Genomic DNA, 25,086 nt, shown 5'->3' on the forward strand with positions numbered 1-25,086 from the left:
AATATCATGTATTATTTAATTTTCTTTCTTTTTTTCTGACTGTATGGAGATAAAGGTAGATGACCACATGAGTCTTTAAGGTGCCAGCCTGCCCTGCCTTTTTCCAGGCTGCAGATCAGACTAACTTGGTCAGAGGGGCATAAGCTTTCATAGGCAATGGCCTATTTCATCAAATGCATTTCTCTTAAGGTGCTGCCCTGCTCTGCTCTGCTTTCTATATGTAGACAGAAATTGATTTGACCTGTATTTTTCATAATTTAGGAGGAGATATAATAATTAAACATTTACTACATTCATTTAAACAGGTAAAACATGCTACATTTTAGGGGGGAAAAGGTCAGTTTTTAGGACTCTCTATTTTCAATTTGTAAATTGGTGATTTTGAAAATGAACAGTCATTGATGTATTCAATGTGTGGAAAAACACGTGAAGTCAAGCAGGAAGGCAAAAGACATACAAAAAGTTTTAAGAGAGCATGCAAAATGAATGAAAGCATAACAGTAAGTGCCCTTACGTTGTGTATTTATCTGGAATGCAAAATGTTCTGCATAACTTCTTGTGTGGGATTTTTAGTTGTGGGAGTTGCACCATATTTACAGCCACCTTTCATTTGACCTTTAGAATAGTAACTTTTAAAAATAAATCTTTGAAGAGAAAGACAAGTAAAGTCTTTGGCAAAACATTTTTCAGTAGCAAGGGCCAAAGAAAAGGATTGTTTCCATGCAATTGTGTTCTATGTTTATAGAACAGAATGTAACTGCTTTGTTAGGCAAAGCATACTTAGAAGCAAGTTTGTTTCTAGGCCCTTGGTGTTGAATCTGAATGTATTATCTTCATCTTCATTTGAAAGGTATATCCAATTCTTATGTATGTGCACTTCTGGAAAGCTGGTGGGAGCTGGCAGCAGTTTTTCCTTTAGAAGTGGTCTCTTGTATCCAGTGCATTCATCTTCCTTTTTTCCGTGTCTTGTTGTTTTTTTCAACATATCAAGGCTTCTAAGCCTTGCCACTGTGGCACAGTGGCCTGCCTTGACCTGCACTGCTCCGACTCAGCTAGGTAGCAAGAGGCAGTGGAGAAGCCCAGAGCTGGTCTGTGGAAAGTCTTTCCATGCCCAGCACCTATCCACGCCAGCTTCCCCTTGCACCCTTTCCCCCATCGCCCAACTGAGCAATAGGGCAGCAATTTAAAAGCCAGTGGCTCAGAGCAGGAGGTCTAGGAAAGTCTCTTCAGCTCAGCTCTTCCTTGCAAACCTGCCATCCAGCTGAGTGGCAGGGTAATTTCAAAGCCAGAGGGTTCAGAAGTGGAGCCTGCAAGTGCTTTCTTTAGCCTGGTTTGGAGCTCCCTGTGAAAAGGCCTTTTGTTAGCCCAGCTTGCAGCTCCCTTTGGTACTACACTTCAACTTTGTTTTGGGGAGGGTGGCGATTTTAAGAGCTGGCAGCTGGGATTGGGGTCCCCGAGGCCCATGCTCAGCTGCCTGATTTTAAATTGCTGCCTCACCACTCAGCTGGATGGTGGGATGTCCAGGGGCAGCTAGCAGGAGCCAGCTTGGGGAGACTTGTGTAGAGCCCTGCTCTTGGCCACTTACTTTGAAATTGCTGCCCTGCTGCTGAGGTGGGTGGTGAAGGTAGCAAAGTGAAGCTGATGGGGCAGACAAAGGCCTTTTTCTTCCCCAAACCAGAGACTGCCCAGACTGGGGAAGAGGCAGGGAGCAGTGGTTGTTCTTCCTCTCACCACCTGAAGTAGGAAAAGGTGGGTAGCGGTTGCCCTGCATGCCTTCTCAAGACCAAGGTGACTCTAGTCTCATGAAAGCAAAGGAGCCTTTCCCCTAGCTCCACTCTTTCTGGTCCCCAGGAAGAGTTAAGCTGTGGGAAAGTGTATAGATGTTCAGTCTCCTGGGAGAAACTCTTCCACCAGGACTGATTTAATCCTGGTTGTTTTTTCTCCCCAAGCTAGCCATTCTTTCTCTGGAAGAAAGTCTGAATGTCGGTATACTTTTATTCTGCTTGGAGAATGGTGATTCTCCTGGTAGGAACTGAATGTCTGTACCTGGCCTAAGACTTACTTGGTTTGGAGGGACAGTCTTATGTAATGCAATTGAAACTGTGCAGAAGTATGAAATTAAAAAACAAGACAAAGACAGAAAGAAAGATATCTCATCAGATGTCTCTAACAAAATAGGTTAGAGGAAATGTTTGGAAATATGTTCAAAGGCAGCTTGTGGAAAGGTAGAGGAATTCAGTAGAAAGGTTGCATGTGCCTACACTGGTTCTGGAACTAGCATCATTCCTGCAGAGCTGGTAAGGGAGAGAGGTAGAAATTAATTTATGTATTTTTATTCTTCTTCCCTTGCACCATGATTACTTGTGCAGCTTGGAGTAGGGCAGGATGTGGCCTTAAACTGTGGTTAGTCAGGAAAATGATTATCTAAAAATGGCATGTTTTTAGTAAATAAAACTTCTTCCTCTGTTTATTTAAAGCTAGAATTGGTAACTTCTATAACAAAAATATGTTTTTATTCTTAGATCTTTAGAACCAATTTTTAAGAAAATTAAATGGAACTGTGAATTGTTTCACTTGCAGAGTCAAATTTTGCCATCAGTCACATGTGCTACTGCTTTGAAGGCTGTAGGGTTGAATAGGTGCAACTGAAGGCACTTGAGAACAAGGCTTACAAAAATAGTTAATGCATTAATTAAATTAGTATTTATTAATAAAATTGAATAATTATTTGTTAGCTATGTATCCAAAGGAAAGAACAAGATTTGACTCCTAGTCCTCATAGAGAATTCTTACTGATATCCAACCTAAATTTCCTTTGTGGAAATTTAAGACTGTCACTCATCTTTTCCCCAGAGACATAAGATAACCTATCAACATCCTCTTTATAACCATCCTTCAGGTATTTGCAGACTGTATCGAATCTCTCAGACCGCAGCCCCTCCCTAATCTTCTTTTTCCCAGGCTAGATAAACCCAGTTCTTCCAGCCATATTTCACAAGTTCTGTTTCCCGGTCCTCTAATCATTTGTTACCATCTGCTGAACACTTCCTAGTTTGTCTACAGCTTTCTTAAAGTGCAGTGACCAAAACTGAATACAGTACTGCAGGTGAGGTCTCACCAATGTTGACTAGAGCAGAAGGATTACTTTCTTTGCAAGCAGCACTCCTATTAAGAAGGTCCAGTATGCTATTGGGTTTTTTTTGTTTTTGGTTTGTTTGGGCGGGGGGGGGCAGGGTTGCCACAAGAACACATAGTTTCTGCCACATTACCTAATTTGGATTGCCCTAATCTGCATTAATGTTAATCCTTATTCAATGAGGATTACTTAATTCAGACTGGAGCCAATTTTAATTTGGACTACAGACATCCATTCAGACTATAGTGATGGCTGTAGTCTGAATTAAACATATGAAAACGTATGTCTTCCTAATGTACTGACTTTAGACTAGCAGGGCTAACTACCTCTCTTGGTCCTTCATTCATAATAGTGCATATTTTATTATATCTTGTTAGCTGTAATCAGTGTCCCACATTCTACAATTCCTGAGCCAGAAAAATTTGTAGCAGAATTGTGCTTCAGAATTTAAACTTTAACTAAAAGCAGTATTTTGCTACTAACTGTTATGAAGATAATTCTTATATAATAAAGGGTGTAGTCCGTCTGTCTGTCTGTAACGCTCTTGGAGCACTCTGGTTAGTGAAACAACCAATCAGAGTGCAGAGCACCACCATGACGGAGGGTACAAAGCTGGGTGTGAGGTTAGCTGTGCTGGAGGTGGTGGCAGCATGGGGTGGTGGGTGGTGGCACTCCATCTTCCCCCTCCTGCCCTGCTGTCATTCTTGATGGACAGTTCACTAGTTTGAAAATATCTGGCTATGGACCAATACAGTGTGTTTCTTGCCAGCAAATAGCTTCTTGTAGGTGGCCTGAGATGATATATATGACCAGTATGAACCAGCCTATTCACTTCTAATGGGAAATTTAAAGATTGCCATCTTGAAGTCCTTTTTTGTTTTACCGGTAACTGTCTGGCAGAACCAGCTTGTTACCAAATTGCTGCCATACCTTCCCTACTAGAAACTACACTACCTTTTCTGTTGTCAAAATTCTCCACTCGCTAAACCACTTTCTTTACATTAATAACACAAAGAACTGTCTAATATTTAATTCTGAAAATCCCAAGAAGCAGGGGACATTGCATTTAATACAAAAAAGGTTACTGTATGTGTCTTGTGCTTATTACTTGTTAATTAATTTAAAATGAAGTTGACACAATTTTCAGTTGGCTGCACTAAGAATGCATGCTTTGCTAAGGAATTGGGGTCAAGATGACTGCTGAATCTTTTACACCTCAACTATAGTTTAAAAAATGAAGATGTCTGTTCTATTTTGAAAAAGTTGATAGAAGGCGTAAGTCTTGAGGATATTATCTTTTAATAAGTTAACTGAAAATAAGGTACTCAAGTCAGGGGTTGGCACTCTACAGCCTGTGGGCCAGATGTGGCCCCTGAAGAAACTGGATCCAGCCTTTAGCAGCTTGGGGAATCAGGACCATGCTTCAGCCATGGCAGCAGAGGTGTCATTCCTGGGGATTGCGTACCGTGTTCAGTTCTCTTTGCTGCAGCACAGGTGGCATCTGCCATGCAAAACACTTGTGTTTTTCCTACACGGTATTTGCAGATCTCTTTGAAGGAGAGTTTCAAGGGCAGCAGCAGCAAGAGCTGGGTAGTAAGTAGTGGTCTGAGGAGGCAAATAATTTTAAATAGAAAAGTGAAGCAGAAAATTAAAACTGTAGTCTAATAAATAGGCATCTTGTATCTCAATATATAGTTTAATATAGATGAGCCACAGAACTCTAATATTAGACAGAGTTCATCCCCTGGTCTATGAGAAGAGGGGAGAAAATGTAGGTGATATGGAAAGATTTTTATTTTTTTTTATTGTAGAACAGCCGAGTCAGGCGTTTTGCTTTTGAACTCAAGATGCAAGACAAGAGTAGTTATCTTCTAGCTGCAGACAGCGAACTGGAAATGGAAGAATGGATAACCACTTTAAACAAAATTCTCCAACTAAACTTTGAAGCTGCAATGCAAGAGAAAAGAAATGGAGAATCTCATGAGGGTGAGTAGTATTGCTTAGTGCCTTTGTATTAAACTTATTTGCACAGTACTCGCATCCATACATTTCTTTCCTAAAATAAGAATATGCTTTAGCTGGCAACTACATGCATTTAATTTTTTTGTACTACTGAAAGTCATGGATCACTTTCTGCTCTCAAGAGTCAGTGAGGGTTCTGCCTTTTTTAGCCTTGTTTGTATTAAAGCTTCTCCTGTGTCATTTTTATTGATTTTAATTAGAGCAATACCAGTACACTGTAGGGGGAGTCTTCACTGCTATAGGTGCACTGAGTTAAGCCGTTTTTCTTTGCGCTGATTTTTACTCTCATAGTACACTGGCATACTTATTCTGTGTGTTTTACTGAGGTGTACCATAGCAGTGGCAGGAACTGTTGGTAGACTCTCTGAATTCCAGATGTTTTTCACAGAGGCATTTTCTACTGGCGGGGGGGGGCAGAAAGTTAGAGTAGTGCAGCTTTTGCATGTTCATAAGCCCTTCAATCTAATTAAATTGAACCTTAGGTGCTATGTATAGTGTTAAACTTTTAGTGTCAGTGTAGAGAAATGAAATGGAAGTAGCTCCTGCTTTATTGCATAACAGAATTTCAATAAATTCCTTTGCTGAATTAGGAAAAGTGGACAGGAAGTAGTTGCATCAAAACTGAAAAAGTGGGCAATCACTCAGAGTTCTTTTCAATTTTATAATTAGCAAAACTTACTACTATGAAGGAAGTAGTAATTACAGTCATGCACTAGTTGTTGAAAATAAAACCATTTTCTTTAGTTAACAACTGTTCAGTTATAAAATTGTTCACTTTATTATTGCAGATGATGAACAAAACAAAATGGAAAGCTCTTCATCCAGTTTAGACAGCTACTTCCCTGAAATAACCAAGGTAGTGTATTCTTCTGCTGTAGCTTGTATCAGTGTTTGGCATCCAAAAATAACTATTTGTTTCTGTCATGGAGGCACTTGGTATCCTATTAAGTTATTTCTCTGAGTTCTTTGTCATGGGGGTTGTCCTCTTAGCACTTACTGCTTTATAAAGTTCCTAAATCCAAGTTCCCAGTTTCTACAATGTTAACTCCTCTGCAAAACAATGAAAGTAGTACCTTGTTCCATGTACTAAAGAATACTTTGGTTAATTGGTTATTAGCCAGATAAGTGCTTTTGTGTATAAATAAAATGCTGCATGTTTAAGTGGCTGAATTATAAAGCTGGCTTGCTTCTCAAATAATATTTACCTTTTCTGAACTTCTGAAATGATTGCCTGTTAAGTTCCCATATTTCTGAACTCATGACTTAAAGCTGTGAGCTATGGGACTCTTCAGCCTGGAGGAGCACAGGCTCAGGGGTGACATGATGGCAGCCTATAAGTATATAAGGGACATGCATCAGGATCTGGGGGAACGCCTGTTCACCAGAGTGCCCTAAGGGATGACAAGGTCCACTGGTCACAAACTCCTCCAAGACCGTTTTAGGCTGAACATAAGGAAAAACTTCTTTATGGTCCTAGCCCCCAAGACCTGGAATACACTTCCCCCAGAGGTGGTGCAAACACCTACTCTGAACTTTTAAGAAACGTTTGGACACTTACCTTGCTGGGATCCTTTGACCCTAACTGACTTCCTGCCCCTGGGGCAAGGGGCTGGACTTGATGATCTTCCAAGGTCCCTTCCAGCCCTAATGTTTATGAAATCTATAAATCTGTTATTAGACCAACTAAAATAGTTGGAAAAATTCTTCTTTGCAAGCTTTTGGGTACAAACACCCTTCTTCAGGCAGAGGAGGCCTCTGCAGTTGTTTTGTGCTCTTCCTGGATGGGATAGAATAGAAATCCAGAGGCTAGTATGCAAGAATGCCAGCCAGTGAAAATGCAAATTGTGGCAGACAAATGGGTGAGAAACAGGCAAGGTGCAGGAATGGGGAATGTTGATCTGGTGGTAAGATGCAGCTGGTAAATAGTGTGCGGGCCGGGGGCGAGCCAGGCCTGTCTTTGCGCACGCGGATTGTGGCCAGCAGCCCGGGCACGCGGGGTCGGAGAAAACCACGGGGCGGTATGGTATGCGCGAGCTAAAATTAGTTACGGAGGCGTAGTGGTTGATTGAAAAGATTATTTACTTACACCCAAGATGGTCGCGGTGTAGGCTGGACAGTTTTCCAGGTGCAGCTCCGCTTAAATCCTCGTTGGAGGACTCTGACAAACTCGGTTCTTTGGCCCTGGAGTGGTTTAGGCTCCACGGGTTCGGCAATTCTTTCCTCACGGAGTGGCTGAATCTCCGTGGTTTTTGTTCGGTTCCCAGGTCCCCCAGAGCTGTTAAGACTCCGTGGGTTCTAAAATTGGGTATCTAGGATAGGGATACGTCTAGGATTGCATTCGACGACAGGAAGAGGCTAGAGGCTGATCCAGACCTCTGTTGCCTGCTTAAGAGGGGCGCATTGGGTCTGCAAGGGTCCACATCGCTTGGAGATCTTCACACAGCGCGAAGTCTCCTCCTCCTGGCGAGTTCTGTATCTCTCCAGTTTTCCTCTCTCTCCGGCTTGGGCGGAAGCTACCCAAGCCTTTTGTATGGCTAGCAAGCCAATAGCTAGCCGCCACGTATGCCTACATTTAGAACCAGCCAATAATGTGGCGCGAATCTAAATACAAATGGCGGGAACTCCTTTGCACCGTGCATCTCCGAGATGCAAGAGAAATGCACCATGCAAAGAAGCTGCAAATTGGCGGGAAATCCCCCGTTGCACCAGAGTTCTCTCCCGCAGCAGAGAACTCTACCGTGCAAGGAAACTGTAATTTTAGCGGGAACATAATTTAGCGTTGCCAAAGCACACACAAACAACAAATCACAATTTTGGGTTGTGACAAATAGTAGAGATGTTACCTGGGGTATCAGATGTTAAGCAAGTTATGTGCCATAAATCCAATGTCTATATTTAGTCCATGTTTTTTTGTATCCAGTAGGTTGATGAAGTGAAGTTCATAGGCTCATCTGCAAAAAGTGTTTTTAAATTCCCTTTGAGGATTAGAACTGAGGGATTGGAGAGCGAGTGGTTATCTTGTGAGAAATTTGCCTCCACATTTCTCTGTGTCCCCACATACTCTTCTTGGATGGGATAGAATAGAAGCCTCTGGCCCATCCAGAGTACACAACAACTGCAGAGCCTTACTCTGCCTGAAGAAGGGTATTTGTACCCAAAAGATTGCAAAGAAGTTTTTTCCAACTATTTTAGTTGGTCCAATAACAGATACTTGTTTTCTGGGTCTTCTTAAAAGCAAATTAGCTCCTTTATATGCATATGTGTTCAGCATTTTAAATATTTATATTCATGTAAGTTCCATTTGCACTTTTATCCTAAAGTACATTAATCGGCTCAATTGAAATGAGTTGAATTTGACCAAGGAAAAAAAAAAGTAGCAGCAGCAATTTCCACAAGTGTTTCAGCTCTCAGGAGACTGACAGTATGAAAAACTTTCCATCAGATGTAGCTTATATAAGGCTATAATGTACATTAGACAGCAAAGTATGCTTACATGGTAAAGTTTTGAAAGGGAATTAGATGGTGAATTCCTAAGTGTTACTCATCTCATTACTAGTGGGGTGGGTTTTCATTACATTGCTATTCTGCTGTTACTTTGTAAGTATACACCGGCAAGCTACTGCTCAAAACCACTCATTCGTACCACCCCCTGCTTATAGGGTAAGTTTAGAATGATATTGCATCTATTATAGAAAATTATTTTAGATGTATAAAAGTAAAGCTGTTATACGTTGCAGCCCAAAGTAGGAAAAGCGAAATCTTTAACTCTGTGGGCACGTCTACACATGCAGTTTATGCGTTTGAATTTACTGTGCAATAAATTCAGCTACATTAAACTGCTCCTAGCCTCACGTCTACACGTGCGTCCAGGTCAGGAGTAAGTTGAGCCCAACGAACAACCTAGTCTGACTCTGGGGCGGCTTCCAGCCATGCAATCTCTGGGCCATCCCTGAGCTCTGGGTTCAGGTGGGAGCTGACCCTGAGCTCCACGCAGTTGGAATGGAAATGAAATTATCTAGATTGAGGCCCTATCAACATTTAAAATATAAATTTTCCCTTGCACCATTCTAAAGAATTGAAGTAACTAGTTACGTTAATCTGTGAAAAACCTATTTCATCTTTCATATCTTCCATAACCTTTTTATTTTCCATATAAAATCTAAAAATGAATGTTCAGAACTCGAGATGACTTTGGAATGTAGTTTTTTTTGGTCTGTTTAGCAACTACATGTTAAAACATTTTAGTGCTAGAAATGCTAATTCCTGTTCTATGAATTTCTGATGGATGTTGCATTGGCTCTTTTTCCTATATATTTGTTTCAGTATCTTTTCTGGTAGGTTGTCTGGCAGATACATTTATCCATTCCACTTTATATTTTTGTTTTCTTCAAAATAATTCTCCAGAACCTCTTGTTTCTTCTGTCCTACTCTTGTTCTTCCTTGCTAGTTAAATAAGATCTTGCATAGCTTCATCTGATATTTTCCTTCTAGAAATCTACAAGTTTTTTCTTATTCAGACACACAAAAAAAACAACTAATTTTGTAACTTTTCAGTACGGCACTAGCTGAACTTTTACTAAACTAGGTCTACAGTGTCAGATTCTCTGGGGTCTTTAACCTCAGTTTTTCACCTGCATCATATTTCTGTTTTAGTTTACTGCTGCTTGCTGTAAATGATATATTAATCTATTGCTTCCCCTGTAACAAGATGCCAGGCAACTTCATGTAAGGCACTGGGCTGTCTTTACTTGCTAATTGGTGCTCTGCTTTTCTTTTTACATCCAATTCTTCTGTTTCCTATCGCTGCCTTTTTTCTTGTAATAGAATTATTGCCAAACAGGATACGATGAACAGGAAGACTGTTTTGGTACAAATATACTTTACAATACTCAACATATGCTGCTTCTAATGTTGTATGTTAACCTTTTAAACTGGTACGTTAGACTTATTGCATTGTTATAGTAACAGATGTTACATGCCTCAACATTTCCAGTAGTTTTTAAAGGCTTTTATCACTATTAAATATTAACATTCTGGATAACTCTTATTTAATTCTAGTGATCATTACTTAACTACATGCAGTGGATGTGACAACTTCATTAATGTAACTTTCCATTCCCCCATATTTTAGGAAATTACGGGGGATGGGTGTCCAAATACCTAGAGAGCAGAGAAACATTTAGGGGTATTTTTTTATTTTTAATGCTTCATTTTATCTGTAAAATAATAGGAGCTTTTGGTAGGTGTCTATTTACCTCCCATTCCCAGAATTTCTGAGTACCTCACTTCAACCTTGTGAGGTAGAAGTATTACAATTCTCATTTTATAAATGTAGGAAGCTAGGGCCCTCTGGAGCTGTGTTGATTTTACTTCAGCTTTTGCCCAGTAAGTGGCAGAAACTGCTTTTATCATATTCCCACATATATAATGTGTATACCAATTTCCAGCAGCTGCTTCTTAGGGGAAAAGCTTGTGTTGTATGTGATTTAAAATACACTATCTTTCAAGTGCTATTCATCTATTTTGTCTCTTCTTAACTGTCTCCCTTTCACTAATGTAAAATAGTGGCCAACCTTTAATTTCCTTTTTTTTTTTTTTGCATGTCCAAATGCTTCATTAGACCAAAATTGAACTCCTGATCTTTCCCTCAAAACTCTTCACTATCTCCCCTTTCTCAGTCACTGGATAAAACCCTAATATCCTCTCAGTGCTTTAAGTGTGTGCATTTTTTTCCATTTTTGACTGACTTGTTTCTTTGATCTGCCTATCTTGTGTCTAAATCCTCTATTTCCTTTTTGCACAGTGGTTAGGTACAAACACTACAGATGAACAAGTAAAAGTGGGAAACCAATCTAAATCTGTAATGAAACAGAGGTTTAGTGCATATAGACAGGTTTAAAAATGGTGGAATCTGGTCTAAGATAGACCTGGTTGGATGTAGTATCAAATTTAATCGATTTAGATTAGACTGGTCTATCAGACTTCTGTCTCCAAAGTCCAGATTTCCTTTTTGATTATACCTCCAAAACTTGAGTTGAAGCATATTTGTTGGCTAGTGTTGTCTCTCCCTTTCACAGAAGTGCCTACAGTTTCAGCCCCTCAAGTACATTCAAAATACTTCTGTCACAGTTGTCTCCCTAGATTATCATCAGGGATCCAGGTTGAATGCAGACTTTCTCCTTTATAGGAGAAAAACCTGGGAAACTACAGGTTTCCCCTTGCAGGCTAGCAGAGTTCTAGCCTGCAAGGGACTGCTTGGGGCTGGGGAGAGTGGGAGGAGGCTGATCGGATGCATGGGGCACCATGTGTATGTGTGAGCGCGACCACATGCATGTGGCCAGCAATACAGCTCTAGACAGCATGGTGGAGAGCAGCTCCCCCATCTGATTGCAGGTAAGTTTATGGCAGGGGGGCATAGGCAATGCATGGCAGGAGGGGGTGAGGTGTGCAGATTGAGGCAGCAGTTCATGCCAAGCCCCCATAGTGAGGAGGGAGTGGGGCAGGGTTGGCAGCTGGGGGTGCTGCTGAGCCAGGACAGTGCATGGGGCCCAGGACCAGATCAGGAATGTGTGGCTATGGAGCCCAACCAGGGAGCAGGATGGGACCCCAGGCAGCCTGTTGGGGGGGTGTGGGGGGCTGGCTCCCCACCACTTTGTTCACTCCCGGGTCAGGGTCAGGCTGATGCACTCGGGAGGCATGGAGGGGCACATGCCCCGCCCCCCCCCCCAAATTGTGTGTCCACAATAGGACACGGCTACAGCCTGGCTGGACCTGCATGAGGCCACCTCCACAACCTATCTGGTAGGACCCAGTGTGGGGGAGGGCATAGTGAGGTGTTGAGACTCATTGCTTCTGCTGCCCCCAGGATCTTCATGCCAGCTGCACCACCAGCAGTGTCAGGAGTAGTAGATCAGGAAGGGGGACCACAATGCCCTCACCTCCTCCAGCCACTTGCATGCTAGGACACCGATCTAACCTGGAGGGAAGGTGGGATGTGGGACAGTGTGGACACCCTGAGGGGAATGGTGGCAGTGGTTGGACCATGGCAACAGAATAGAGCTATGGTTGGACACCCCTCCTGCCCCATACAGAACCCCCTTGCCCCACATCCCATCCTCACCCCCACATTGGGAGGCTGGGACCTGGGGGTGGGGGGCAGTGGGTCAGGAGTGTGAGGCACCAGCAGGGCAGGGAAAGGTGGGGGGCAGCAGGTTGGGAGCAACGAGCACTGACAGAGCTGTGGGGGCTGTGACTTGGGAGTAAGAGGTACCAGCATATCAGGGAAGCTCAGCACCACAAAGCAGTGGTGGGGGGGCAGGCAGCTGCAGCTGGACCCACATCCTGGTGAGCAAAGGGGGCAGGGGGAGCTCTGATTTTCTGTGATTAAACTCAAATCAAACACCAAATTATATAGATATTTGGAATTTATTGTATTATAATGATAGAGGCACTGTTAGGCTTTCAAATTGCTTTAAAATTGTAAACATATCAGTACAACATTGTGTTCAGCTGATACCTATATGTATAGTGGTGTTTCATTTTAATCATGGAAAAACACAGATTTTGGAGTTTTTAATCATAGAATTTCGGATTTTTAAATAGAGAAAAACCAGGTTCCCTGCTCATCATTCGGACTAAGGCACTGTCTTCAGTTTCCTCCATTGACTCCTCCACTTCTAGCTAATCAGAATCACAGTCCGAAGACTGTTAAAGTGTTCACAGTTTAGTTTTGTCCCATCATTCCTCTTATTTTACAGTTGACATCTGTTTTTACTTTGCCAGTTAATTGTCTGAATCTCTTTTGTACTCTCATGCTTGAACTCAAATCCACAGAAATATCCAAATCTTTATTCTCCAAGCTCTTCCTCAAAACTCAGGTCTTCTGTAGTGATTATGGCAAACTGTTGCCTGACCCCATGAAGGCAGATTATGTACTGAGTATCTAAGTTTTGTGTATGCTGTAATTTTTTTTTAATACCTTCTTTCTCCCATTATCAGCAAGTACCTCCTTGTTTGCTATGGTTCTTCTCCTCCATTTGAGACCTGTAAGACCTTTAAGGGAATGGGTTACAAATTTTCTATATTTGTCCAATCCTTCCTAGTCCTAACTGAGGCTTATAGGTGCTGTCACAATAGACATATTACCAGCCAAGCTTATTATGTAAGACATTCCTGTAGCAACAGAAGCTGTTGTTGCAAGTGGAAATGTAGGTGGTCTTTGCAGTCATCTGTTAAAATGTAATCCATGCTGCTTTTTCATTTTAAAAAGAGAGAGTCCTGTATTAAAATCGTATGTCCCTTTTCAGACGATCACACTTCTAGAGCAGGTTGTCAACTGGGGTTATGTGTACCCCTGAGGGATGGCCCCAGGGGGTGTGTGTGGCGGCACGGGGAAGCAGTGCATGGTGGCAGGCACCACATGCGAGCTCCCAGCTCCCCACCACTGCCATTCACCACTCCGTGCCACTGCTGCACACCACTTCCCTGCACTGCCACACGCCTCCAGCAGTACCCCCGCCCCTCGTCTAGAAGGGGGTATACTCCAGAAGGGGTACACTCCTTAAAAAAAGGTTGAAAACCCCTGCTCTAGCGCATTAATTGTACTGCATTTCTAATTTGTCTTATGTATTTATCCAACTGTCCAGTGTTCAAGATGCACATTTGCCAATTACTTTTAAAAGAAAAAATATAGAATGGTAAATTAACTCTCTCATGGAACAGGAAAACTAGTTTTATCTCAGCTTATCACACATTCTATTTCACTTCTGATGTTTTTTTCTTTTAGTACTAACAAATAAGTGCTCATAATTCCCAGTGATTAAACATTCCGAGGAGTACTCAGGACTCATCTTGGCAATAGAAAGTCATAGTTTCATAGTTGGTAGGGTCAGAAGGGACCTGAGCAGATCATCAAGTCCGACCCCCTGCCATGGCAGGAAAAAGTACTGGGGTCAAATGACCCCAGCGAGGTGTTCGTCTAACCTCCTCTTAAAGGCCCCCAGTGTAGGAGCCAGCACCACTTCGCTTGGAAGTTGGTTCCAGATCCTAGCTGCCCTGACAGTGAAGTAGCGCCTCCTGGTGTCTAATCTGAATCTACCCTCTGCCAGCTTGACTGTTATTTCTAGTCACTCCTGGTAGTGCTTGGGGGAACAGGGACTCCCCCAATGCCTGCTGGTCCCTTCTGACTAGTTTGTAACAGGCCACTAGATTCCCCCCTCAGCCTTCTCTTGTGGAGGCTGAACAGGTTCAGGTCCCTTAGCCTCTCCTCGTAGGGCCTGCTATAAGTCAATCTATAAATGTGGTTTGTTTGTTTTTTCCTTGCCACGCACAGGAAAACCATCTTTTTAGCACTAGGAGGTCAAGGAATTTGCTATGATTGTGATTCTTAACATAGTTAGCTTGTGGCTTCCTGAGTCATCTTATGGCTTCAGTGTAGTTCTGAACTTTAACCTACATGAGAAGATAATTGTGTGTGTGTGTGTGCTGGGTGTGTAAAGTAGCTTTGTTAAAGCTATTCAGTATTTAAGGATGAAAAGCATTTTATAAGAGCCAAGTAGGAAGAATTTTTGGTCATAATTTATGGGAGGTACTTTTTTGTTAGAGGAAAATTGGGGCTACAAGCTCACACGTCACCATTTCTGTTTTAAGCATAATAGATAAACCTTAAATTGGGAAGCCACATACTAAACTCAGTGAAGTGGGGAGAGAAAACTTGGATTAAAACTAAATTACTTAGAGCAAAATGTTGCTGGAAAAAGAAAGCTTAAAATCACCCATATTTAACCATGATAATTGCATATATATATATATATTTATTAAAATATAACTCTCTTTATTTTTGACAGAGTACCAGAGAAGCAGAAATCAAATTAAAAAGTGAAAGCAGAGTTAAACTTTTTGCCTTGGATCCAGATGCCCAGGTTTGATGTTTTAACAGAAAACCATCTTTTTATGTTACCTGTCATAAAACAGGAAATATTTTAATTTTAGTTTTCTTTTAAAGAAACTTGACTTTTCGGGCATTGAACCAGAAGTCAAGCCATTTGAAGAGAAGTTTGGGAAAAAGATTCTAGTGAAGTGTAATGATTTATCTTTCAATCTGCAAAGCTGTGTTGCTGAAAATGAAGAGGGACCAACAACAAATGTAAGTTCTTTATGTGAATACTTTGTCTTTATGTAACAATCACATATGTGGTAGTTAATGCCTTACTATCAGCATTACTTGGCAGTAGATCAAGAAATCTCAGCTAACTATCAGGTTAAACATAGTAACCGGTGTTGGTTAATCCATAAGTTTAAAAAGCAAGAAAACAAAAAGCATACAGCCTTTTCATCTGGCCTCTTTGGCCTGTTTATGAAAGCAGTTTGTTTTTTCATTGTATGTTACATCCTGTACATAGTACAGGAATTTTGGGAATTCTTTGTAATGTATAACTGTATGTCTGTAAAAATTTGCAAATAAATTTGCTGGGAGTGTTCAGTGATAACACTTTTACACTTTCTAATGTCTAGGTAGAACCTTTCTTTGTCACATTGTCATTGTTTGATATAAAAAACAGTCGGAAGATTTCAGCAGACTTTCATGTTGATTTGAATCACATCTCAGTGAGGCACATGATATCAAATACGCAAGAGCAACTGATGAATGGCAGTGACGATTGTTTACACAAGGTTCAAGACATTATTCATGAGACCATGTTGCAGTATCCAAAGCAGGTAAGAAAAAACAATGTAAAATTCTTATTTAGGATAAAGATAGAGGTTGTTTTACATGCATTCAGATAGCTTTATTTTCCTGGGTATACAGCAAAAAAGTCTTCATATTTTGTGTACTCTATGTAATTGCTTTCTTCTTTTAGGGAATATTCTCAATCACGTGTCCACATCCCGAGATATTTCTTGTGGCTAGAATAGAAAAAGTATTGCAGGGAAGTATTACCCATTGTGCTGAGCCATACATGAAAAGTACAGATTCTTCTAAGGTACTGTAATGGTTTTAATATGTATTAGTAACATTCTTGGGGGGAAAATAGATACTTTGGATATGTGATACTTCATTATGAAGTATCATAATAAAATCTTCTTAAATGTTGAGACTAGCTTATCTACAGTGCTTTCATAAACTAATTGCTGTTCCTTAACGAGACTTTACAACTTGCATACCATTTCAATGCTAAAACTTCAGAGTGTGTGTAAATTCTGACCAAGATCAGATATTTGGAATTATCTGCATCATTTCAGGTTTCCATTTTTAATTTATTTGTAAAAAAAAAAAATCTAAAATGTTCTACTTTGCATTATAAACGTTGTACAGTTAAATTCTGTAAAATCAATTATTGGAAGAAATAAAGTAATGTTTGTAGGTGATAGTCATCTAGAAGATTATATTTACATGCATCCACATTTTGTTTACTTTCTAAAATGTACCCTTTTGGGGGGGAAATGTATGGTGTTCAGGCATGAGGACTATAGATGGTAAAGCATCAGCATATCTGATACAGTTCCTGATAGCTACTCTTGATACATTTTTCCAATTTTCCATTGCACAAAATGGAATGGGGAAGAAAGAGTTTCAAACGAGAGTATTATTTAGGCAAATGGTGATATTTGCTACCATTGAATATGAATGTTTAATGCATCCTTCTTAAATCATCAAGAAGCAGTTTTTAAAGCGTACTCTGACTAAGTCAGTGAAAGACTTCAGGAAACAAAACAAAAAAAAAAAATCACTGAATAATTTTTGGTGTCCCTATATAAATCCCAGAGAGAAGATTGATTTCAGCCTGCAGTATTCTTTCTTTGAAGTTAGTACCCCTCTCTAGAACTGGAATCAGGAGCTGCGTCCAGACGAGCATGGCCATGCGGTATGTGGCACCTCAGACATGTCTATGGCACCACATACCACATGTTCAGGTGTTCTCTGTGCTGCAAGGGAGCATCACAGGGGATATCCAGGGGTCAGAAAAAAACAACAAAAAAGTGGAGTGGCACACATGGAGGCAGCATATGCTATTCAAAACCAGAGCCAGGCTGGTGAGAGCCATTCTCTGGCCACTGGCCAGGCTCCAAGCAGCAAGATTGCCACTGCTGCAGTGCTGGGAGACCCCAAGAACCCCAGATAAGGCTGCTGGGGCCAGCCCAGTGCTGGCCCCAGTCTCCCCTACCCAACCCGGGCTAACCTACCACATGCCAGAGGGTGCACGGCACAGGCATTTCCTGGGGAAAACTAGTGGTGGCACAGAGTGGGCCACTGCTGGTAGTCCGCAGGGAACCAAATGTCCACTCTTGTGTGGATGCAGCCAGGTTGTATTTTATTATAGATGTAGTTCACAACACCCACAAAGCAGGTGTTTATGATGTTGTATTTAACATGTCTGTTCTTAAAGTTATTGATAACTTGGGTTTGGTTTTTTTTCAATTCTTACTCTGCTTCAGGTCGAATTTATTTGTTTGAAAGTTTAAGCAAAATAAAATGAGTGGTGCTGCCAGATCCTATAGACTACCTGCATTTCACTTGAAAGAGTGCATTCCAATGCCGTACTAGCTAGTGGTCACAAAAGAAAAAGACAAAACGGACCCTTTTGGCTGGAGGCAGATTACTATTTCTTCTTTTAGCTTTGTTTCCCTGAGTAGTGCAAATTGGTACTTTGAACAAAGAATTACAGATCAGGGCTCCATACTTGTTTATCTCTGAAGCTACAAGTATAATTCCCCCCATTTTATAAATGGAATAGCTGAGAATTATTTCACGGGCAGGCTGGCAGTGCTCTTTCTATACCAGATTTAAGGCACACTGACTAGGAATGGATATGCCAGATCTGTGGGTTGTTAACCCACACTCCTTTTTATAGCTGGAGATAGAACTCAGGCGGTCTGATTCTCCACATATGTTTATTAAGTCAGTGGTTTTCAAGCTGTTTAGATTCAAAGCAGCCCTCCTTAACTTTTCTGAATTTAGTGGTACCCCATTTAGAATCTAATTTCTCTTGTTTTTTGACTATGCAATAATAATAGAGAAATTCTTCTGTTGCAGAGAACTGAGAAAAACTGCAACAGGTCAGAGGCAGACAAGCTTCTTTGAGTGAATCTGATATCTTTTATTAGACCAACTTAAATAGTTGGAAAACAATTATTAAGCAAGCTTTCAGGTTCAAAAACCCTTCATCAGGCTAAGGAAGTTTCAGCAGTTGGTGTGTGCTCTTCCTGGATGGAATGAAAAGTAAACAAGCCAGAGATTGGGCTGGTATGCATACAAGACAGGTAGTCAGTGAAAATGTAGATTGAGGAGTCAATGGGTGAGAGACAGGCTGGGGTGCACGGGTGGGGTGGGGGGAAAGAGAGAGAAGGGGCATGAATAGTGGAGAGATACCTGGGGAGTCAGATGTCATGCAGGTTATAATGTGTCATAAATCCAATGTCTATATTTAGTCCATGATTTTTAGTATCCAGGAGGTTGATGAAGTGGAGGTCATAGGCTTGTCTCTGGGAAGTGTTTTGTAAGTTTCCTTTGAGGATCAGGACTGAGAGATTAGAGAGAGAGTGGTTTTCTTGGGAGGAATGTGCCTCTACAGGTAATTGGGTGTTCCTGTCTTTGATAGATTTCTGGTGTGCATTCATTCTGGTGCGCAGTTGTTGTTTGGTCTTCTACGTATTTTCCATCAGGGCATTTGGTGCATTGGATGAGATATACTGCATTTCTGGAGGTGCAGCTGTAAGATCCAGGGATGCTGATGGCTCTGTTGTGGGGTGTAGTAGTTGTGGGGGTAGTGGAGATGTGTTGGCAGGTTTTGCATTTCTTGTCATGGCACGGTCTGGATCCTGTTGGTGTGTTCTGGGCTTGAGGAAGTTTGCTTCTGGTGATGAGGTTCTCAAAGTTCGGTACTTGTTTGAAGGCCTGGATGAGTGGCTCTGGGAAGATCCTTTTAAGAATAGGGTCTCTTTCTAGTATGGGTTACAATTGTTTGAGGATTTTCCATACAGGTTCGAGGTAGGGGTGATACGTCATAACCAGCGGTGTGCGATTTGTGGAGGGTTTTCTTCTGTACTGCAGCAGTTCTTCACGTGGTATCCGGGTGGCTCTTTCAAACGTGCGATCTATCTCTGGAGGAGTGTCCTTGTTGGGTGAAAGCCTTATTAAGATTGGTGAGGTGGCAATTCCGGGTGTTCTCTTCAGTGCAAATGAGGTGGTATCTGAGGGTCTGGCTGTATATCACAACTTTTTTGGTGTTTAGGGTGATTGCTGGTTCTGAGCAGATATATAAAGAATTTGTGTGTGAGGACAAAGCAGGGGAGTACAAAAGAAACAAAGCAGCGTCCTCATTGGTGATAATGTTCTTTCTGGCTTGTAATCCATCCTCACAGGGCAAGTTGATGTACAGAGATGTAACATGGATGGGACTTAATACGGTGTTTGCTGGAAGCTTGTCAATGAGTATAGTTCTTGAAGAAATCTGCTGCAGCTTTCAAACAGTTGACAGTTTCAGTGGCACATGGGTATAGGATAAGGTCAATATAGCTCAAAACTCCCTCTATGATGGTGCCAGTGCCAAAGAAAATGGGATGTCTTGGGTTGCCAGGTTTGTGGAACTTAGGCGATAAGTAAAAGTTGCCTAGCCTTGGGTCCTGGGACGTGGAAGCAGTTTCTCCTGTTTCCAGAGGTAGTGTTGTTAAGTGGTCATTTTATTCCTCTTGGTCTTGTGGAGTTCTCTCTCTCTAAAACTCTGTGTTTTGGCTTCCTGTGTGTATGCTGTTTTGTCCATGAAAACAGTAGCACCCACCTTATCAGCTTGTTGTATGATAAAATTAGGGTTGTTTTTAAGGGTGAGTATGGCTCTGTTCTGCAGGGCTAAAGTTGTAACACACGTGGCGGTGGTGTCTGGAACTCCTAGATTGGGCGTGGAGGTAGAAATAGTTTATAAGCAGGTCCAGAGTAGGGCTGCGGCACTCAAATGAAATCCTGGAACGGTCTTTTTGCTGTCTATGGGCCCAGCCTGTGGTGGGTTGATCATTGCATTGCTCCTTGTCATTGAAATAATCCCTCCAGTTTTAGGCATTAAGCATTTTTTAAATATTTTACACAATAAAATAATTACTTATTTTAAGCAATAATTTATTAGAACAGTGAACAGAGACACTTCAGTCTTCAAGAGATTACATACTTATGTTAATTAATAAAAACAAGTTAACTATTGTTGTGAAACAACAAAATTGCATTAAAAAAACTAACAAATTTTTAGAACGATCAATTTTAGGTAAGTGTAAATGTGAATGATATTCAAAAAGAACAGTTCTTTTCTTTGGCTTCTGTTCTGAAACCTGTCATCCTGAAGTTACTAAACAAACAAACAAACAAAGCAACTATAAAAGACAAAAGTCGGTTTTTAAAATGCAATTATGCTAAGCAGGCAGCAGGCCAACTCTTCAAGCATTTTGCTGTTTGCATTTGGAGATGCCAGCAATCATAGCAGATGGCTAGTAGGAGAAGCTTTTTTATGCTGCTGGTTTTGATACTCTTCCCTCAACACAGAATAGCTTTTGCAGCCTCATGTGGCTTAATGGGTGGAAGAAAAAGTTGGCTAGAAGAGCTTAAAAGAGAGGAGCAGGACACAGGATACCTGTGCTTAAATTGAGTGTTTGTATATATCCTGAATCCTGTAGGACTGAAAAGCAAGGTGTGCAGTCCTGCTGCCTTTCTTAATGGGACACTATAATGCACCAATATGGTAGACCAGCTCCTACACAAAACCATTTTAGCTTCATGGAATATTTGACAGGGGAATTTTTTTACTATAGTCAAATAATAAGTAGCCAGGTGCCCAATTATTTGATGTTATTTGACTGGTTGATCTCAGGGTACCTCAGGTGCCCTGGCACCTTGGTTGAGAAACACTGTACTACATCCTTCTTAGATACATGCATAGAGTTTACATATGATGCTGGGCAAGGCTTTTTATGAGGAAACCAAATTAAAGTTGTATTTCCAATGTTAATTCTTTTATGCAACTTTTAAATGCTCAGTTTTGTGAATGTAACATTCTGTTAGCTTAGGGTTCCTATATGTAATGCCATATACTTTCTGAAACCTGGAACTCTAGTGCATACCTTTCTGATCCAAGTGATGCAATTTCTTACGGTCAAATCCCTGTAGAGTTTAGTAGGATCTTAAAGCACATTACCTCAGCATTGCATTTTATTACGTTCTATCTCATTTGTTAATTTCATGCAGTTTGATAATCGTTAGAAATGTTTGTACAATTGCAAATGAACATGTAACAAAACATTTCGTCCTCCTTGTGGGAGATATTGTAAATAATGTTAACAAAACAGCTGTGGAAGGCACCTGAATTGCAAAAATAAGTTCCCTTCCTGCAGAATCAATATAATGCCAGAGAGAGGTGATGCAATTAGTTCAGGGAAAGAGAGAGATAGCAAGTGAACCTGCGTTGGTAGTATTTCCTTTCAGAGTGAAATGGTGGCCTAACAGAGGGGAGTACAAGTGTATGAGGTTTGTTTCTACTCTATGGCTTGTGCATATAACAGCAGGCCCTACTTAATCCATAAAGAAATAACTGGTGTTGTTGATCTTTTTTTTATTATAGTTTTCACATGTTTACTAATGTTGATGGAACTTCATCTTTTAAGAATGGATCTACTCTTAGCATAGACTTTTTGGATAGTGATGAAAAGCGATAGACATCTCATTTTATGGAATACATTGTATTTTAACAACTCACCTTCTTAATCACTTGCAGGTTGCACAGAAAGTATTGAAGAATGCCAAGCAAGCATGTCAAAGACTAGGTCAATATAGAATGCCTTTTGCCTGGGCAGCTAGGTAAGGAACGCCATTCTTATCACCAGATATGTTGTCTAGGGGATTTGTTTACTATGGAAGAACAACAGAAGTCTCATTTACCAAAATTGAGCTTGCTGGGTTTGGTTTTTCTCTTGCTCATATTTCAGAGTAGCCCTTTCTAAATTCATGTCATTTTAGCTCAGCCACAGATTTCAGACAAATGAGGTATACACATCTTTCCCATGGTGGGACAGGTATTTGAGATGGGGATCATTTAAGTTAGGTGGCTCTTTCCCCCTCCACTGCTGTGCTATTTTTGACTTGGCTAGAAATTAAATTTTTCATATTCTGTTTATTAAAATATTAGCTGTGAATAGAGTAAAGCTTACCTGCATACTGGTAGACAGATATTTAAATGTAGCTTTTACCTTAAACTATTGTTAATAAATTTTAAAGAGAACTTTTTGACTTTCAGGACATTGTTTAAAGATGCATCAGGAACCCTGGACAAAAGTGCAAGGTTTTCTGCTCTCTATAGACAAGACAGTAATAAACTCTCAAATGAAGACATGCTTAAGCTGCTAGCAGATTTCAGGAAGTGAGTGTAACACTTTGGGGTTTTGGGGTTTTTTATAATGTATACATCTTTTAGGATGAACAGAAATTAAAACATCTGGTCAGTTCTTGTATGTCTGTTTCTGTTCTTATAACTAGTCATGTGAACATTACTACAAATATATGAGACAGGGCAAGGTGGAGCCTGTCCTGCCTTGTACCTGACTTCAGACTAACGTGGCTAACTAACTTTCTCTACAAACATGTAGTTAGGAGTTTCATCTAAATAAAAATGCAGTTCTCCTCCCCCACTTTGCACTAATTTGAAATTCCATGAGTGTACAATCAATAAAATATATTTATTAAGTAATACGTTTAGGAACAGTCACATTTTAATCCCAAACTGCAAATCAGTTGGGTTTCAAAATGAGTTGTTTCATGTACTGCAGCTCTACAAGAGGCCCCATGCCTCTTTTATGGTTTTCAAATTTTTGAAACCCGCATTGATTTGGTGAAGGCAGGTGTTCTGTGAAGCATGAGTGAATATACCTAACACAAAATGCAATAGGTAAATAAACTGAAATAATACTTTTCTTCTTTCACAATCTTAGATGATACATGCCACAATAATAAGTTAAAAACAGATGCATATAAGTTCATTTTCTGATTGTTGGTGATTACATTTTAGGGTTGGGAAATTTACTTCCTTATTTTGTCAATGTATAAATCATTTTTTGTCAACTGTTTGTCATAGACGATGGTAACTTAATGCTTCTTCTAGTGATACTCCACTTCTGGCTTATGTGGGGATGGAATCAAAACAATGAATGAGAATAAATATTTGCTGAGCCATGCCAAACCATCTCAGTGATATTACTCTAACGTCTCTAAAGCTCATTTCTCTTCAATGAAATCATGCTTTTAAACTAAGTACAACTAAGTACAGAGTTAGGAACTTCCCCACAGACTTTAGCAAGTCTTTTGATATGGTCTCCCACAATATTCTTGCAAGCAAGCTAAGCAAGTACAGGTTGGATGATCAGACTGTAAGGTGGATAGAAAACTGGCTGGATCATCAAACTCAAAGAGTAGGAATCAATGGCTCAATGTCTAGTTGGCAGTCGGTATCAAGTGGAGTGCTCCAGGGGTTGGTTCTGGGGCCTGTCCTGTTCAATATTCTCATTGGTGACCTGGAAGATGGGATAGAGTGCACCTTTACCAAGTTTGCAGATGATACCAAGCTGGGGGGAGTAGTAGATATGCTGGAGGGTACAGCTAAGTTTTGAGAGACCTTGACGAATTGGAGAATTGGACCAAAAGAAATCTCATGAAATGCAGTAAGGAGAAGTGCGAAGTCCTGCACTTGGGATGGAACAGTCCTATGCACTGGTATAGGCTGGGGACCGACTGGCTAAGCAGCAGTTCTGCAGAAAAGGACCTGGGGGTTACAGTGGACAATAAGCTGAATATGAGCCAACAGTGCCCTGGTTATCAAGAAGGCTAATAGCATACTGGGCTGCATTGGTAGGAGTGTTGCCAGCAGATTGAGGGAAGTGATTCTTCCCCTCTTCAGCACTGGTGAGGCCACTTGTGGTGTACTGTGTTCAGTTTTGGGTTATAGACCAATGTTAGAAAGGATGTAGACAAATTGGAGAAGGTCAAGCGGAGGGCAACAAAAAATGGATAGAGGGCTAGGGCCCATGACTGAAGAGAGGCTGAGGGAATTTTACTTTAGTCTGCAGAAAAGAAGACTGAGAGAGGATTTAATAATGGCCTTCAACTACCAGAAGGGTGGTTACAAAAAGGATGGGCCTAGACTGTTCTCAGTGGTGACAGATGACAGAACAAGGAGCAGTGGTCTCAAGTTGCTGCAAGGGAAGTTTTGGTCACATATTAAGAAAATTTTTCTTATCAGGAGGGTGGTAAAGCACTGGAACAAGTTATCCAGAGAGGTTGTAGTATCTCCAACCTTGCAGGTTTTTAAGACCCAACTAGACAAAGTCTTGGCTGCGATGATCTGGTTGGAGATGATGGTCCTGCTTTGAGCAGGGGGTTGGACTAAATGACCTCCTGAGGTCCCTTCCAACCTTAACTTTCTAGGATTCTGAGAGTCTGAGAAGCAACTATGACCTTATTCTTATAGCTTTTGCAGGAAACAGTACACTTTAAACTGCAAGTGCAGTTTTCCTTCTTTGGGCTTGGAAAATAAACACAGAATTACCATCATATTATCTAGCTTAGGTTCCTCAAACAAGAGACGATCGACAGCCTAAACCAGTTCCCTCTAAAATATCAGCTCTGGCTGTCTGCCAGATCACTCCAGAACCACCTAAAGCACTTATTTATACAGCTGTTGGTGTAAACTCTTTGGCACCAGTGTACATGGCAATGAAGCAATCTGTATTGATATCCAAAGAATCCCCCTGTCTATTTAATGCAGTACAGATCTGTTTTCCTTAAAATGTTGATCCAAATTCTCGTGATATTGCACATGTTCCAGAGATTTTTCAATACCAGTATCTATTGTAGTTGTGGCTGTAGCTTTTACATCTTCCAGGCTACCACAGCCAAAAATATT

General features: G+C 40.9%; 1 protein-coding gene across 8 annotated transcripts in view; it reads left to right on the plus strand.

Annotated features, from left to right (window-relative positions):
• The window catches only part of DOCK9 (dedicator of cytokinesis 9), a 277,662-nt gene that overhangs the window by 137,653 nt on the left and 114,923 nt on the right, over positions 1 to 25,086 (plus strand). For all 8 annotated transcript variants that reach the window (XR_002090054.2, XM_019486925.2, XM_019486921.2 and 5 more), the window contains exons 8-15: positions 4,948 to 5,122; positions 5,947 to 6,014; positions 15,004 to 15,078; positions 15,162 to 15,302; positions 15,671 to 15,874; positions 16,018 to 16,140; positions 21,910 to 21,992; positions 22,429 to 22,551. Coding sequence is in view for 7 of the 8 variants with exons in the window: in XM_019486925.2 (XP_019342470.1) it covers positions 4,948 to 5,122; positions 5,947 to 6,014; positions 15,004 to 15,078; positions 15,162 to 15,302; positions 15,671 to 15,874; positions 16,018 to 16,140; positions 21,910 to 21,992; positions 22,429 to 22,551 (992 nt within the window). In the remaining variant the exon portion in view is untranslated. The remainder of the gene's footprint in view (positions 1 to 4,947; positions 5,123 to 5,946; positions 6,015 to 15,003; positions 15,079 to 15,161; positions 15,303 to 15,670; positions 15,875 to 16,017; positions 16,141 to 21,909; positions 21,993 to 22,428; positions 22,552 to 25,086) is intronic.

Source organism: Alligator mississippiensis, chromosome 1, assembly GCF_030867095.1.
Source record: "Alligator mississippiensis isolate rAllMis1 chromosome 1, rAllMis1, whole genome shotgun sequence".
Classification (NCBI taxonomy): domain Eukaryota; kingdom Metazoa; phylum Chordata; order Crocodylia; family Alligatoridae; genus Alligator; species Alligator mississippiensis.